Consider the following 13,766-nt stretch of genomic DNA (forward strand, 5'->3'; position numbering starts at 1 on the left):
CTGTGCGTTTGAAGCTGGTAATTTGGAAGAGTCGGAATATAATAAACATATTGAGAAGAAAACCAGTGCGAGAAACGAAAAACAGAAGGATAAAGAGTCTGCAAATGCCGGACATGGTAAGGTCATAACGTTAGATTTACAGGCTGTGTTGTTATCACCGAGTCTAAAAGCGAGTGCCATGTACTACAAGACCAAACTAGCATGTCATAACTTTACTATGTATGACTTGACAACGCACAATGTTGTGTGTTATTTCTGGCATGAGGGAGAAGGGGAACTCGGAGCAAACAGTTTTGCTTCATGTGTGTGTGACTACATCCTAAACGAATTGGGTGACACTGACCATGTCACAATCTACAGTGACGGTTGTACATACCAAAATAGGAATGTCACCTTGGCCAATGCATTACTTCACTTGTCGGTGACCAGCAATAAAACCATACTACAAAAGATTCTGGAGAAAGGACACACACAGATGGAGTGTGACAGCATACACAGCACTATTGAACGCAGTCTCCGTGACAAGACAATTTACATTCCGTCCAATTATGTAGAAGCTATAGAGTCTGCTCGTCAAGTGAATCCTTACAAGGTTAAATATATGGATCACTCGTTTTTTGTCAACTACTCAGAAGTTCAGTATTATTCGTCAATCCGTCCAGGTGTAAGAGTTGGAGATCCCTGCGTCACCCACATCAGAGTACTCAAGTACACTCCGGACGGGAAAATTGAATACAAGTTGATGTATAACGAAGAGTTCCAGGAACTACCACGACGTTCACGAAGGCAGGAGCCACGGGTGGTGACATCACAGCTGTACAGTTGCCCAGTCAACATTAAAAAGAGCAAGTATAAACATCTACAAGAACTCAAAAAGGTCATGCCCAAGGACTACCATGGATTCTATGATGCGTTGCCTCACTCAGATTAGTATTTCGCAATTCTGCTGAGTTGAACTGAATTAAATTGATAAACACTGCTAATAGGCAACAGCTTGTACGCAATGACAACATAAGGGATAGACTTATGGGGATTATCTAAATCTAAAGTGTTTTGAATGAGGACATCTGAGGTGTTATGTTTAAAATTAACTGATTTTTTCAGAGTTGATATTTTCATGAGTTAACCGATTCTTTCAGAGTTGATAGTTTCATTAGTTTCTAATGTTTGTTGTTGCCTTACATGGTCTAGGTGAACATGTTCCAAATTTTAAAATTACTATATAGCAAAATATTTGTTCCATTGCATATTGTAATTTGATTTTTGACGTCCTATTTATCCTAATTTGAATACATGTAAATGTTGTAGTGTACAAATAAGTTTTATTTTTTATTATGCAAGTAGCTCAAATGTAATTGATTATTCTAGTCATATTTTTTAAATACCTTTTTAAACTGTGAATTGATTTCTGGTAACTGTTTCTTTTACAATGTACTGTGCATTACGATTACCATTTATTAGAGCCATGCATTATGTTTACTGTATTTAAATCATGTTTGAATTGAGTTTCCTTATTCATGTCGTGCCAATTGTACAGTAGCAACTTCTGCAGGTAATTTTTGGGTGTTTGATTTGCAAATTACAAAATGGTTATTGTCTACTTGGTTCATAATGATTTGTTAATGTTTTATTATAATGATAATTGTATTATTGGATATTTTAATATCTTCTTGCAGAAGTAGTAATTTCAGCAAGTAGTTTTTTAGTTTTTGATTTGCAAATTACGAAAAGTAATTATTGTCTACACTTATAGTTCGTATTTGTTCACATTTTTATTTACAATGACAGTTGATGTATTTAGTTGCAAATAATCCCTCCAAATTTTGGCCTTTTCGTTTTGCTTATCTATAGTAATTGTCAGTTTTCTCGTTGTTTCGTGCAAAGCCCACACCCCAAAATTATAAAAACAAAAAGCAAGCAATATACATGTACAAGTATAATGATTTTATTTTATTGATAAAGTCAATTATTGAAGTGGGGGATTATCTGCGGATAAGTACAGCAATGTTTTATCGCATTCCAGTTGACTGTTAAGAATCTAGTCTGACCATTCATGAAATGTTTTAATGTTTTTTTGTTATTAAAAGTTAATTTCAAAACTAATGTCTTGTGATTTTTAAAGCAATTTCAGTGACAAAAACATTTTGACTAATAATGTATAATAATATCCTATACTTCTGGTACCAATTAAAACTTCCCTAATTCATTATTGGAATTTTGAAAGAAAACAGAAACCTCGTATCTTTTGAAAAATGTAGACATTTTAGATGCAAAACCTCGTAACTCGTAAAAGTAGGTCAAGTGAACAAAAAAGTTCAAATGTTTTTTTATCCATTTACTTGCAATGTTTATTGCTAGCAATTTGCAAAAAATTACATTCCTGTCTCAATTAGTTAAAAACAGAGATAATTTTTTGTCTCTCCTGAAAAGTTGCAAAAAACGAGATACGAGGTCTTGACTCTTGGCCGACGATATACAAATTGAGTGAAATATTTCCCACCATATTTATTTTTTTATAACAATCTATTGACCTATTGCATATGAAAATCAGTTTCATTTGTAGATGCTCGTACTTATTATGGTCTCACTAGCTTATTTAGGTGATTTCAACAAATTGACATTTAATTAGAAAAAAAGCTGTTAATTATTTTTGTTTGTCATTCATCTTTATTTTTTTTCAATAAAGTTACAGAAGGTATTGATTTCGTTTGAGAATTAATAGATTAAAATAAAGTGTTTTTGGCAACAAGAAATAAAAGATATCCCGTTCACAGAGTTTTTTGTAGAACATTTTAAAATAATATAGAGAATAATTTACGACACTGAAGAACCGCATGCATGTTTGGGAGAAGACAATTCTTTACACAGGCCATACAAAGCCAGCAACAAGCAATGTCCTGAATTGAAAAAAACGATATAACAAATAGAAGAGTTTCAGCTATACTGAATTTTGTCCCAATTTTAGCTCACAAGGTCCAAATTAAAGGACCCAGACGATTGTGTTTGTGTTGTACAATGGCAACTGCCTGTAATCTGTCAACTTTTCTTCACACAATTTCTTTTGAACCACTGGTTGAAAGTAAACTAAATTTGACTTGAATCATTACTACCGATGGATGGTGATGGGGATCCAAAATTTCACAAATTGAAGGACTAACCTCCAGGGAAATGAAACTGGAGCCCAAAAAAGGTTATACATGAAAATCGGAAATGGGTGAGGTCCCTAACCTTTAACAAAATTGACAATTGTTGAGTAAAAACCACACATAATACAAACACGGATCAACCTATTGAGATTCAGTCCCTGGGTCATAACTTTGAAAAATGTGAGATCCTCAGATCACGTCACAACTAATATCGTAGAGCTGGGAAACTTACAAAGGTGAGGTCAACGTTTGGCCCCCACTTTGATTTCTTTTATTCTTTTGCCATATGTAGATACTTAAGGTTTGAAATGCATCTTTTTAACATTTATGAGGGTATGCTAACGCGCATCATGGAATGTTTGAACGGAAATGTGTTGCATACCCTCGTAAATGTTAAAAAGATGCATTTCAAACCTTATATTTACATTCTTATTACATCCACTTTTGTTATATGAAATTAAGAAAAAAAATGATTTTTTTTTAACGTTAAAAAACAAAACACCGTCATGAAATCAACATTAATTGAACAGCCTTTTTCGCGGGAAATATGATGCGTTGTCAACGGTGACGAAATACACAGTTGAGCATAAACAAATAGTTCCACTTTGTATATGTTTTAATAATTTAATTTACATTACCAGCATGTTTAACAAGCATTGATTATCTTGAAAATTGACAGTAGATCTAAATTTAAAACAAAAATACCATGTTAAATATTTTAGTTGCGAAAAGTCAGAATGTTTTCCGTGTTCTCGGAGAAAGCTGACCGTTTAAAAAACGGTTGTGCAGCGGCTACGCTCATCAGGCAACGAAGCGGTTCGACTTTCAACGAGATAGAAAGTGTATCCGTAAAATAGAATGAGGGCTACCAAGTGTGTTCAAATGAATGACCTTCGCCCATATTCAAGGTCACAGGTGTCAAATATGTTGAATTTTTTAAACGACTTCTGAATAATTTAGATGACCTTGTTAATGATATTTGGCCAGTAACCTGCATGGATAAAGGGCAACCAATATTTGCAATTATTTCTAAATCTTACAATACGCTCTTACTCATTTGGCAACGTCATCCTGCAAAGTTATAGACTATTTAATATTACATCTACTGCTCTTTGGTTCAAGAAGTTCTTTTTATCAATTAAACATAATATTTACAATATTAATAACAATATCAAACGAGATGTCTCCAAATTTTCAACTATTACTGATGCAGAAGAACTTTTACTGTAAAATAAATGCATGAGTTTAATTGGATATTTGTACTTTGGGAGCATTTTCAAATTTTATACAGACGTCTGCTCAATAAATCGTTCGAAGTGGTAATTTTTAAAAGTCTTTATCTTTAAACGCTCAGATGCTTCCATAGAATGCGCCGATTTGTTTAATGTCCTATTAACAACAAAGGTCAGTTAAGGACATGCCTCCATGTGTGTAGTGTATGCGTGATTGCGTGTGTGTATGCAGGAGACAGGGTATGTTGGTGTGTTTTGGGGGCTTCGGCATCGTATTTCAGCGAGATAACACTATAAAGTCGGCGTCAGATCCGCGCTATCAAAAGGAGGCAATAAAACTAACATACCCTGTCTCCAGCAGATACACAATACACCTGGAGGCACGTCCTTCAATGAACTAAGCTGTTGATAGGGAATTAAACCCCATACAACAAACCGACCAACTTACTAATAACAAGCTATACTAATCACTTGTTGATTACTAGAAAACGGGTACATGTCTTGTCAACAGGGAAAGTCATAATTACTACAGGTAATGCCAAGTAGTGTTTTGAAAACCATAAAATCATCGATAGCATCTATACAACAATCACCTCTATTGAACTCACTGAGAACGTGTACCAGTGCTGTCCCTTATATAACAATAACATTATTGACAGTTTAACAGTCATTGCGTTAATGTGCCCATGCAATGACGAATTAAATAAAGTGCAAATTATATACCAGTGAAAATTAAATATGTAATACGTACAATGCACCAATCTTGCCATATGCACATATGTGCGGGGCTTGTCGATTTTTAAAAATCATAGCTGTCGGCACGATGTGCGCACGGTAACTTGTGTGCGGTGCGTGATAACACAACTGCATGATCATAAAAAAGGGAAAATGTCTATTTTATGCCCAAATGTGCACATGCATACTGGTAAAGGACTTTGTATCTTACCCTTTTTGTACATTTACAAAAAATGCAAGCTGTCGGATATCGTTCGGATATTGGACATTGTTATAAATTAAAGAAAAACACTATGCCCCTGCCGTTTGAACTTGATTTAAAAACAAAAACTAAATTTCGTATATAATTTCTATTCTTATTTTACCCTTTTTGTTTTTGGTCATTATTATAGCGTTGTACTTTGATCGATATAAGCATAAGGTCATCCTCTGGTCAAGTTTGGGATGAGCATGACAGCTTTGCTAAGAAACGGTGTAGGTGTAATCACCTTTGACAAACAACTCGGAATATTCAACAAGCTTACATCAGGTATGTCCCTTCGCCCAGTCAGTGTTTGTTTTGCCGTACTAAACCCTTTAATCTTCTATTACACGAGTCAATGTCATTTATTGACGTGGTCCGTCTGGATAATGTTTCAAGGTCAAGACCAGCATGTCAGTTTCACATAGCAGAAATACAGATGTGTCCGGATAGCATAAGCTTATCATAATGTTGGAGCTTCATGCAATCACACAACTGAACAATCATAAAATGTACATATGCATACCTGTAAAGGACCATAGTGTTTTAACTTTTTTTTGTATATGCATTATTCATACAGCTTCCCTAAATACAACAACAACGCGAGCTGTGTCGTTCGGATATTTGGTATTGTAAAAAAATACAAAACAGTATGCCCCTGGCGTTAGACCTTTTATTTTAAAAAAAACATCCGTATAGCATTTTCTAATCTTGTGAGTCGAAAAAAAGGAAAGCAATACATGACACACAGTCACGTGATAACAAGTGCTTGATTAGTACTGTTTTGGTCGTTTAATGTATTTAACTTATTAAGTGTCCATGTCCTTGTAAGTGCATCATGTAATCTCTTTGCCAACAAACCCACTGTCTCAAATACCACACGCCTTCTACTTAGTTATTTATTTTACATATATTTGAGTATCAGAATGTTCAGGATACTTCGTACACTAACCAACATCTGTTTGTTGATTGCTAACCGACAACATGTGCAAGTGAAATACATGCCGTACTGATCTACAAAAATGTATATTAAATACCTCTGGACAACCTTAGGTTATCTGTGTTTTGATGTGAAATGGAAAAATAATATAATTTTGATAATCACTTTGACCTTTTCTGGCCTAGCTTCCATTTATCCAAGGTTGCTTTAATAGGTTCAATATGCACAAATGAAAAGTATGTCTTGTTAATTTATAATGAGTATTAGTATCGACTTGTCAGTGATATAAACTTGACATTTTGTTACCCATGTATCAAACTAACATGCATTTTTTTCTTTGTGCATGTATTACATATGCAAACAGACCTGACATATACTATAGTATACCATGTACCATGTTTTGGACACTCTTTGAAGGATACTATTGTTGACATTGGAGCTAGATGTGACTTTGTAATGAAATGCAAAACATGTACCATGTAGTGTAGATGTTACGCCTGTTACAAAGAGTAACATTTTGTCACATGGATAGTGTCGGCATCTACTTCAATTGACCATAGCTGTTAATAGGACGTTAAACAAAAATTAAACCCAACCAAACTACTTCAATGGAAATAATATCGTTAAAAAAGAACAATCAACTGGTCTGAAAAACGTAGAGTAGCTATGTTTTTGATCAGGTGGCCACACCCTGCCCTTTGCCTATGCCCTTGTATTGAGCTATGTAAAATCAAAGGAAAATATGGTATGTTATGTAGCTTTTCCAATGCAACAATCATCGTTACATTTGATTTGCACATCTTATAGATCAAAGTGAGGCAAAGGTCGATATTGAGGTCACCAAATGCCAACGGTCAATTCGATTACTAACTATTAAAGATGATCCCAGTTCACTTGCATATTTGAAAACAAATAGCTATCTATGTATGGGTCACCGAAGGTGAGTCTAATTACAAGTTACGTAATAGGAATTTCCACTTGAACTATTTTTCATTAGTTTACCAATTGTTAGTATTTCTCCTCTAACTGCATCTTTTAAATAGCCCGTGAGATCATCACATATCTTAACTAACAGATATATTATCTTCCTAGGGCCTGAGCCCCACGTAAACACGTCGGGGTCACGCCAATCATGTGAAACGCTGGGTCATGGATATAGTCAGACAGGCTAGCGCTAAATAGTGTATGGATCAGTTAAAAGGACTTGCCCTTGTTATTAACTGTCTCAGAACGTCCATACATTGTTTCACGCCTTTTCATACACGCTTACTTTCTGTATTCTGACAATAATCTAGCGTAACATGGCTGAACACAGGCGAGTTTGCCTAATAGGCGCAGGGCCGTGTGGCATGTCCTTTTTATATCATAATCAGAAACACAATGCCGGTGAGGTTGTGTGCTATGAGAAACAGTCCGACTGGGGTGGATTGTGGAACTACACATGGAGGACAGGTGAGTTTATCATCTATTATTATCTCGTGGTGAACCATTACACATATTCGTATTGTTCGTATTTTATCGCTCCAAGCTAAAAAAAATTCATTTGACATTTTTTTTGGTTTTAAACAAAGCCTTTGTTCAGCAATATACGTTGCTGACATTCGTTACATTAGGGTATCAAGGTACATTATATGACATGTATTATTGGGTCATCTTTATGTACTTTACACATACCTTGATATCATGAATAGCATGACGCATCACATCACTTTAAAACTTCTGTTACTAAAGAAAACGTATCAGTCGATCTGTCTCTGCATAATTGTAAATATGTCTATGTACAAGAATGTGTATATAACAGTTGGAGTTGTAGGCTGCTAGCGTGCTGTGTACCGTGTGCATAGTGTTTGCTTTCCTACTGACTTCAGCAGTAATTAAGTCAAGGACGCACATATGTTACGGAAGGGTATTGGCGTAATATGTACTGGTTATACATGAATTATTTGTAGAATGCTACTGATAATATCAAACCATGATATGGTTTATTAATTTACCGGACTTCATGTCAAATGTAAATATTTTGAGTATCATGTGATGAAGTGCATATAGGAAAACTACAAATAGAGTTTCCCTTTCTCATTCTCCTAAGTTCGCTTCTATGTTTTGATATGTTCTGTAAACAATCGCATTATAAATATTTTCAATCAACGACTACATCAAACCATTGATTGAGAAAAATACACGGTTATCACTGAAAACTGACTTAAATATGAAATATTTTGTATGACTTAAACAATCCTATATTTATCCATGACAAAAAAATCATTCAATTCCAACAGTAGTGGCTGTCTTTAACTGAAAACGCGAATATATAATCTATGAAAAATCAAAAACGATACATCTCATTTAATCAAAAGCCTTCTTTCCAAAAGCTTCCAGTAAAAGGGCCGTGGTGGGCAAGTGGTTAAGGTGTCTGATATTCTGCTACCACTAGCCTTTCACCACTGGATCGCGGGTTCGTGACCCACGTGGGGCAGTCGCCAGGTACTGGCCGTAGGTCGTTGGTTTTTCTCCGGGAACTTCGGCTTTCCTCAAGCACCAAAACCTAGCACGTCCTTTAATGACCATAGCTGTTTCAGATCGTAAAACACATACAAACCAAATCCAGTAAAAGGAACATGTATGGTTGAAATGTTCGTCCCTTCTATTTAATTTGTTGGTGATACATTATTCTGGGAGTGTGATGTAACATGTATTTGATATATTGGTAAAATTTTAATGAACTTTCGAGGATTTGATATAAATTATGGTTAAAATTGTTAATGCTGCAAATATGCTTATATGGTAATATTCTGTTTAACGTCCCTTTAACCGCTACGTCATTTAAGTACGAGCCTCCCTAAGTTGTATGTATGCATGTTTGTGTGCCGGAGCAGGGTTTGTCGGTGTATTTGCAGACTATGTTATGATTGATATAGCTTGATTATTTAGTTAATGTTCGGTTACCGTTACAAAGTTTAGTCTCTTACTCAGAAAAAAGCATACGTTTGTGTCTGGGTAGCAGCCATTCTATGATTGCTTAATGTAAATGCTTTCCGTCTTTTTATTACAGCGAAAAATATTTGTATTTTTTTCATCTGACTTAAACAATTCGGCACATTATGACTTAATATGTTGTTTTAGGCGGTTTACAGTCAAGACACCAGTCATTTAACGCATTGCTTGACAATGGAAACAGACGTTTATGAAAGCTCGCGAAAAAGTTTTAAATTTGTGTTTGTATTTTTATCAAACAAATTAATATTTTTTTAAATGTTTTCAGTTCAGGCACATTTCGTTAATACTGCTGTGTTTGTCAAAGTGCGCAGTTTTCATATATTTACCTGACAAACTAAGTACACAATAAATCGTTGTACGTGCGTGCTCGATCAAAATCTGTTCGTCACTTTCCTGTGGATCCACAGGTGAAGTCCCGTTCGTCCCATTCCTATAGGTTATAATTGTTTATTACATGTAATTCTGTTTGATACAGAAAATACGACATAGAATGTATGCTTTACTCGTCGACCGCAGATTCCATAGACTTGGTGTATGTGCTCAATTCATACAAGAACGTTCACAATATACCATGTGCATGCTATTTTCTCGAAACATGAACCATACGGTTCAGCATATATATAATTATGTAATTAGAACTTTGTTTCTGCAACAGGTTTAGACGAGTATGGAGAGCCTTGTCATGGAAGCCAGTATCGGGATCTTTGGTCCAATGGCCCTAAGGAATGCGTGGAATTTCCAGATTACACATTTGAGGATCACTTTGGGAAGGTTATCCCATCTTTTCCTCCGCGGGCTGTTTTACAAGACTATTTGGAAGGTAATTTTACAAAAACAAACCCGAAGTCGTGTATTTACAACAATTTATGAAAATATAGTAAAACTAATATTTGCTGACAATAAATTATTTTCGACATGTAAATGCTTCCCAATGAATACCAATATGTTTGAAACTGTAATTTAATGTTTGAGTGATAACAGGCTACCTTAATTGAATTTAAGTTATGCATATGTGCTATTTGCCAGGTCAATGGGAAAATAGCAGGCGACTTTAATAAATGGTATGTATATGTGGTATTTGCCAGGTCGCTGGAGAAAAGCCAACCTACGGAGTCATATCCGGTTCAACATACTGGTTAAGAACGTCACTTACAACAAGGAAACTGACGATTTCACTGTCATAGTGAAGGACCTCGTCAATGACAAGGAACTCCCATCCGAGAGGTTTTCTCATGTCATCGTGGCTAGCGGTCATTTCTCGGTCCCTAATGTGCCCGAATTTGATGGAATAGATACCTTTCGAGGCAGAATTCTTCATTCACATGATTTCAGACGAGCTCATGAGTTCAAGGGTCAACGGCTTCTTATAGTCGGCGCGAGTTACTCCGCTGAGGATCTAGCAATGCAATGCACGAAGATGGGCTCTGCTAATATCATTACCTGCTGGCGTACCAAACCTATGGGGTTTAAGTGGCCAGAAGGAATAGAGGAACGTCCCCTTTTGACCAAAATCGACGGAAATACAATTAATTTCAAAGACGGGACTAAAGCTGAAGTAGACGTCATAATCCTTTGTACCGGGTATTTGTACCACTACCCTTACCTTTCCGATACCCTACGTCTTAAGACGGGACTTCGATTGTATCCGCCTGGGTTATACAAGGGGACGGTATGGATGGGTGATGGCAACAACAAGCTGATGTACCTTGGCATGCAAGATCAGTACTACACATTCACGATGTTTGACATTCAGGCCGAATGGGCATGTGCAGTAACTAGAGGAGATAAAAAGCTGCCTAACCGTACTGAAATGGAGTTGGACATGAAAAAATGGCTGGAGGAAGAGGCCTTGCTGAAGAATTGTTACGACCACATCACCTTCCAGACGGCGTTTGTTTGTGACCTTGCAAGAGAAGTAGGCTGTAAATACAACCTAGATGTCGCTGCCCTATTTAACAAATGGGAGGACGATAAACACAGTAATGTTGTGACATACAGGGACCATGCATTTACATCCGTTTTCACTGGTACTCCGGGAATAAAACACCACACACCCTGGATTGAAGCATTTGATGACTCCCTGGACACATTCGTCAATCAAACACCAAACAAATAGCTTAAAAAGGAAAAGCAATCGATTGTGTTTACTTTTTTTGTAGTAACGGAAGGTTTAGTACCAACTTGTATATAATGAAGTACAATACATATCATGTAATCGGACATTTACGGTCACGGACAAAATTCTCCCAATTGACTAACTAGGCGTTGTTATGTTATAAACCCGACCCGCAAAAGAGTTTTTTTTGTGCTATACGTTTTGGGATTCGCAGAACGATATCATATAAATTTGTTTTCATACAAAATCATACCAAACATAAACGGATTTTGAGCTTGTGCTATACAATTGCAGATATATTTTAGTTGGCTCTGTAAGGCATACACACATAGGAAGATATTAACCAGGTAACATAGGACTAGTTATATACTGTAAAGTATTTTAGAGTGGCTTACGTTAGCTAGATGGGGCGCTTTATCGAATGTTATTATTATTAGTGTTATGTATACTGAGCACGTTTTGGTACAACATGATCATAAATGAGAATATGTTCAAAATTGAAATAGAGGCTTTGAAAGGTAGATCGCACCTGAGCCTGGGACAGACATAATTAGTCACCAAGTCAGAAATGTGACGCTATATTATGTCGCCTATTCAAAGCGTGGCCAATTTAGTTTACAAAATCCAATATAAAATGCATACACGTCATATGAATCTGGTATTTCAAGCAACATGTGTTTGTTGGAATCCCTATGAGATGCACTTGTAGCAGAGTTTGAAATTTGACGCCACCGTGAGGGAAATGTAACGGCGGCATGCTATAAGCATTGTCAGCTTACTTGTGCCAATACCAGTTATCTTCAGTTTAGTCGTGCACATTTCAAGCTACCGAATTGTTAATACTAGACGAATGCAGATCTTAATATGCACAGTTTGGTATCTAAATAATCATATTTTTTTCTTTACGTATGAACATGAAACATTTACGTTAGAATTAGATATACTATCGCTTGCTATCAGTTTGGTTTGGATAAGAGTGTCGAACACATGTCGGTGACTTGTAAATGCATACTAGCAGACTTAAATTGGATTCTTCAGAAGTTCTAAAATAACTTTATGTATTCGTTTTATCTGCTATCAATACATTGATCAGTATATATTTTGTGTCTGCATCTACTCAACTATGCGGTAGTTGATGAATTATAAATTCATAAATCGCAATAAATTCATGATTATATCTCAGATAACTATAAATAGGTCTATATACCATGGATGTCATACGTAGGGAGTCCCATATGTTTACTGGAGTGCTATCATCAAGGTTTACCGACACATATCCAGTACACAGCATCTGTTTGAGTTACACTTGATGTGTTTATGCATATTTTGGTGGCTACGGCATGGTATTGTATCGTGGTCGCGCTATCTCAAGGAGGCAAATACATCAACGTGTCTTGTCATCTGCGGTCATACACACACACATTGCAAATATTGGACACGTCCTCTACAATTCGCTATATAAACATCTTACACGATTAACTGCCTTATTGTGATCTTAAACCTTCAAACACGAATTTCATTAAAACGAATTAGCAAAATTAATGGTCTGAAAAAACAACAAGTTACTCACAACTCAACCTAACGTAGGTTCATGTGCAACAAGCAGAGCAGACTGCAGAGAGAAAGCTGTCATCTCGCAACTACGTACATGTAACACATAGTTACATATTACATTTCATGATTGAATGCGCTAATTACCCAAAATAAAACTTGACAGATTATATAATGCATTATCAATGAAAAGTTTGTATGTTAAATGTGATTATTTACACTACATTGATCTTTATAATAAAATCGGATATCTCTTACAACCTATTCGTTCACTGTTGATATGTTTTTACATTTATACACATTTTAAACATTTTTATCTCCCGCTTTTCGAAGGAAATCGGGGAATATTAACTTTGGACCGTCCTTCTGTCTGTCACGTTTCTGTTATCGTGCAACTGATACACTAATAATGGTCAAATGTCAACAAAATTTGGTGTGCACATACATAGTAACTTGTGTAAGACTAAATTTTACGCATACTAAATAACACATATACATTCCGATTGGCTGATTAGTTTCAGTGCAATAAGTGCACTAATAACGGTCATATTTAACCCAAATATGGTCTGCACACATGTATAAATAATGATAATAATAATAATTCGAGGTTCTTACATACCGTTTTATCACAACCTAGTTCGTAGGTCGTCTCAAAGTGGTTCACAATTTATTTTCCGTGGTTATAGGGCCTTTTCAACCAGCCAAATCCTTGGACGCATACAGACGGGGGTGCTGTCATTTTGGCGCTCAAAACTAGCATTCATCAATTCTAGCACTACCCAACCACGTACTCGTTTACAGCTAGGTA

At 35.9% G+C, this 13,766-nt stretch overlaps 1 protein-coding gene across 1 annotated transcript; it reads left to right on the forward strand.

The window, feature by feature from the left end:
• Positions 1-7,403: 7,403 nt before the first annotated feature.
• LOC110459268 (senecionine N-oxygenase-like) lies at positions 7,404-13,212 on the forward strand. The gene is made up of 3 exons (XM_021511446.1): positions 7,404-7,746; positions 9,947-10,111; positions 10,377-13,212. Exons 1-3 carry the CDS (start codon positions 7,596-7,598, stop codon positions 11,405-11,407), a joined length of 1,347 nt encoding a protein of 448 aa, XP_021367121.1. The 5' UTR covers positions 7,404-7,595; the 3' UTR covers positions 11,408-13,212.
• Positions 13,213-13,766: the final 554 nt, after the last annotated feature.

The sequence above is a fragment of the Mizuhopecten yessoensis genome, unplaced genomic scaffold (assembly GCF_002113885.1).
Source record: "Mizuhopecten yessoensis strain PY_sf001 unplaced genomic scaffold, ASM211388v2 scaffold9987, whole genome shotgun sequence".
Lineage (NCBI taxonomy): Eukaryota > Metazoa > Mollusca > Bivalvia > Pectinida > Pectinidae > Mizuhopecten > Mizuhopecten yessoensis.

Bases quoted from the DNA above. Each gene is read 5' to 3' on its own strand.
- LOC110459268 (XM_021511446.1), top strand. From the start codon at position 7,596: ATGGCTGAACACAGGCGAGTTTGCCTAATAGGCGCAGGGCCGTGTGGC. The intron at 7,747-9,946 runs GTGAGTTTATCA...TTTCTGCAACAG, and splicing joins GAACTACACATGGAGGACAG to GTTTAGACGAGTATGGAGAG. The intron at 10,112-10,376 runs GTAATTTTACAA...GGTATTTGCCAG, and splicing joins TTTACAAGACTATTTGGAAG to GTCGCTGGAGAAAAGCCAAC.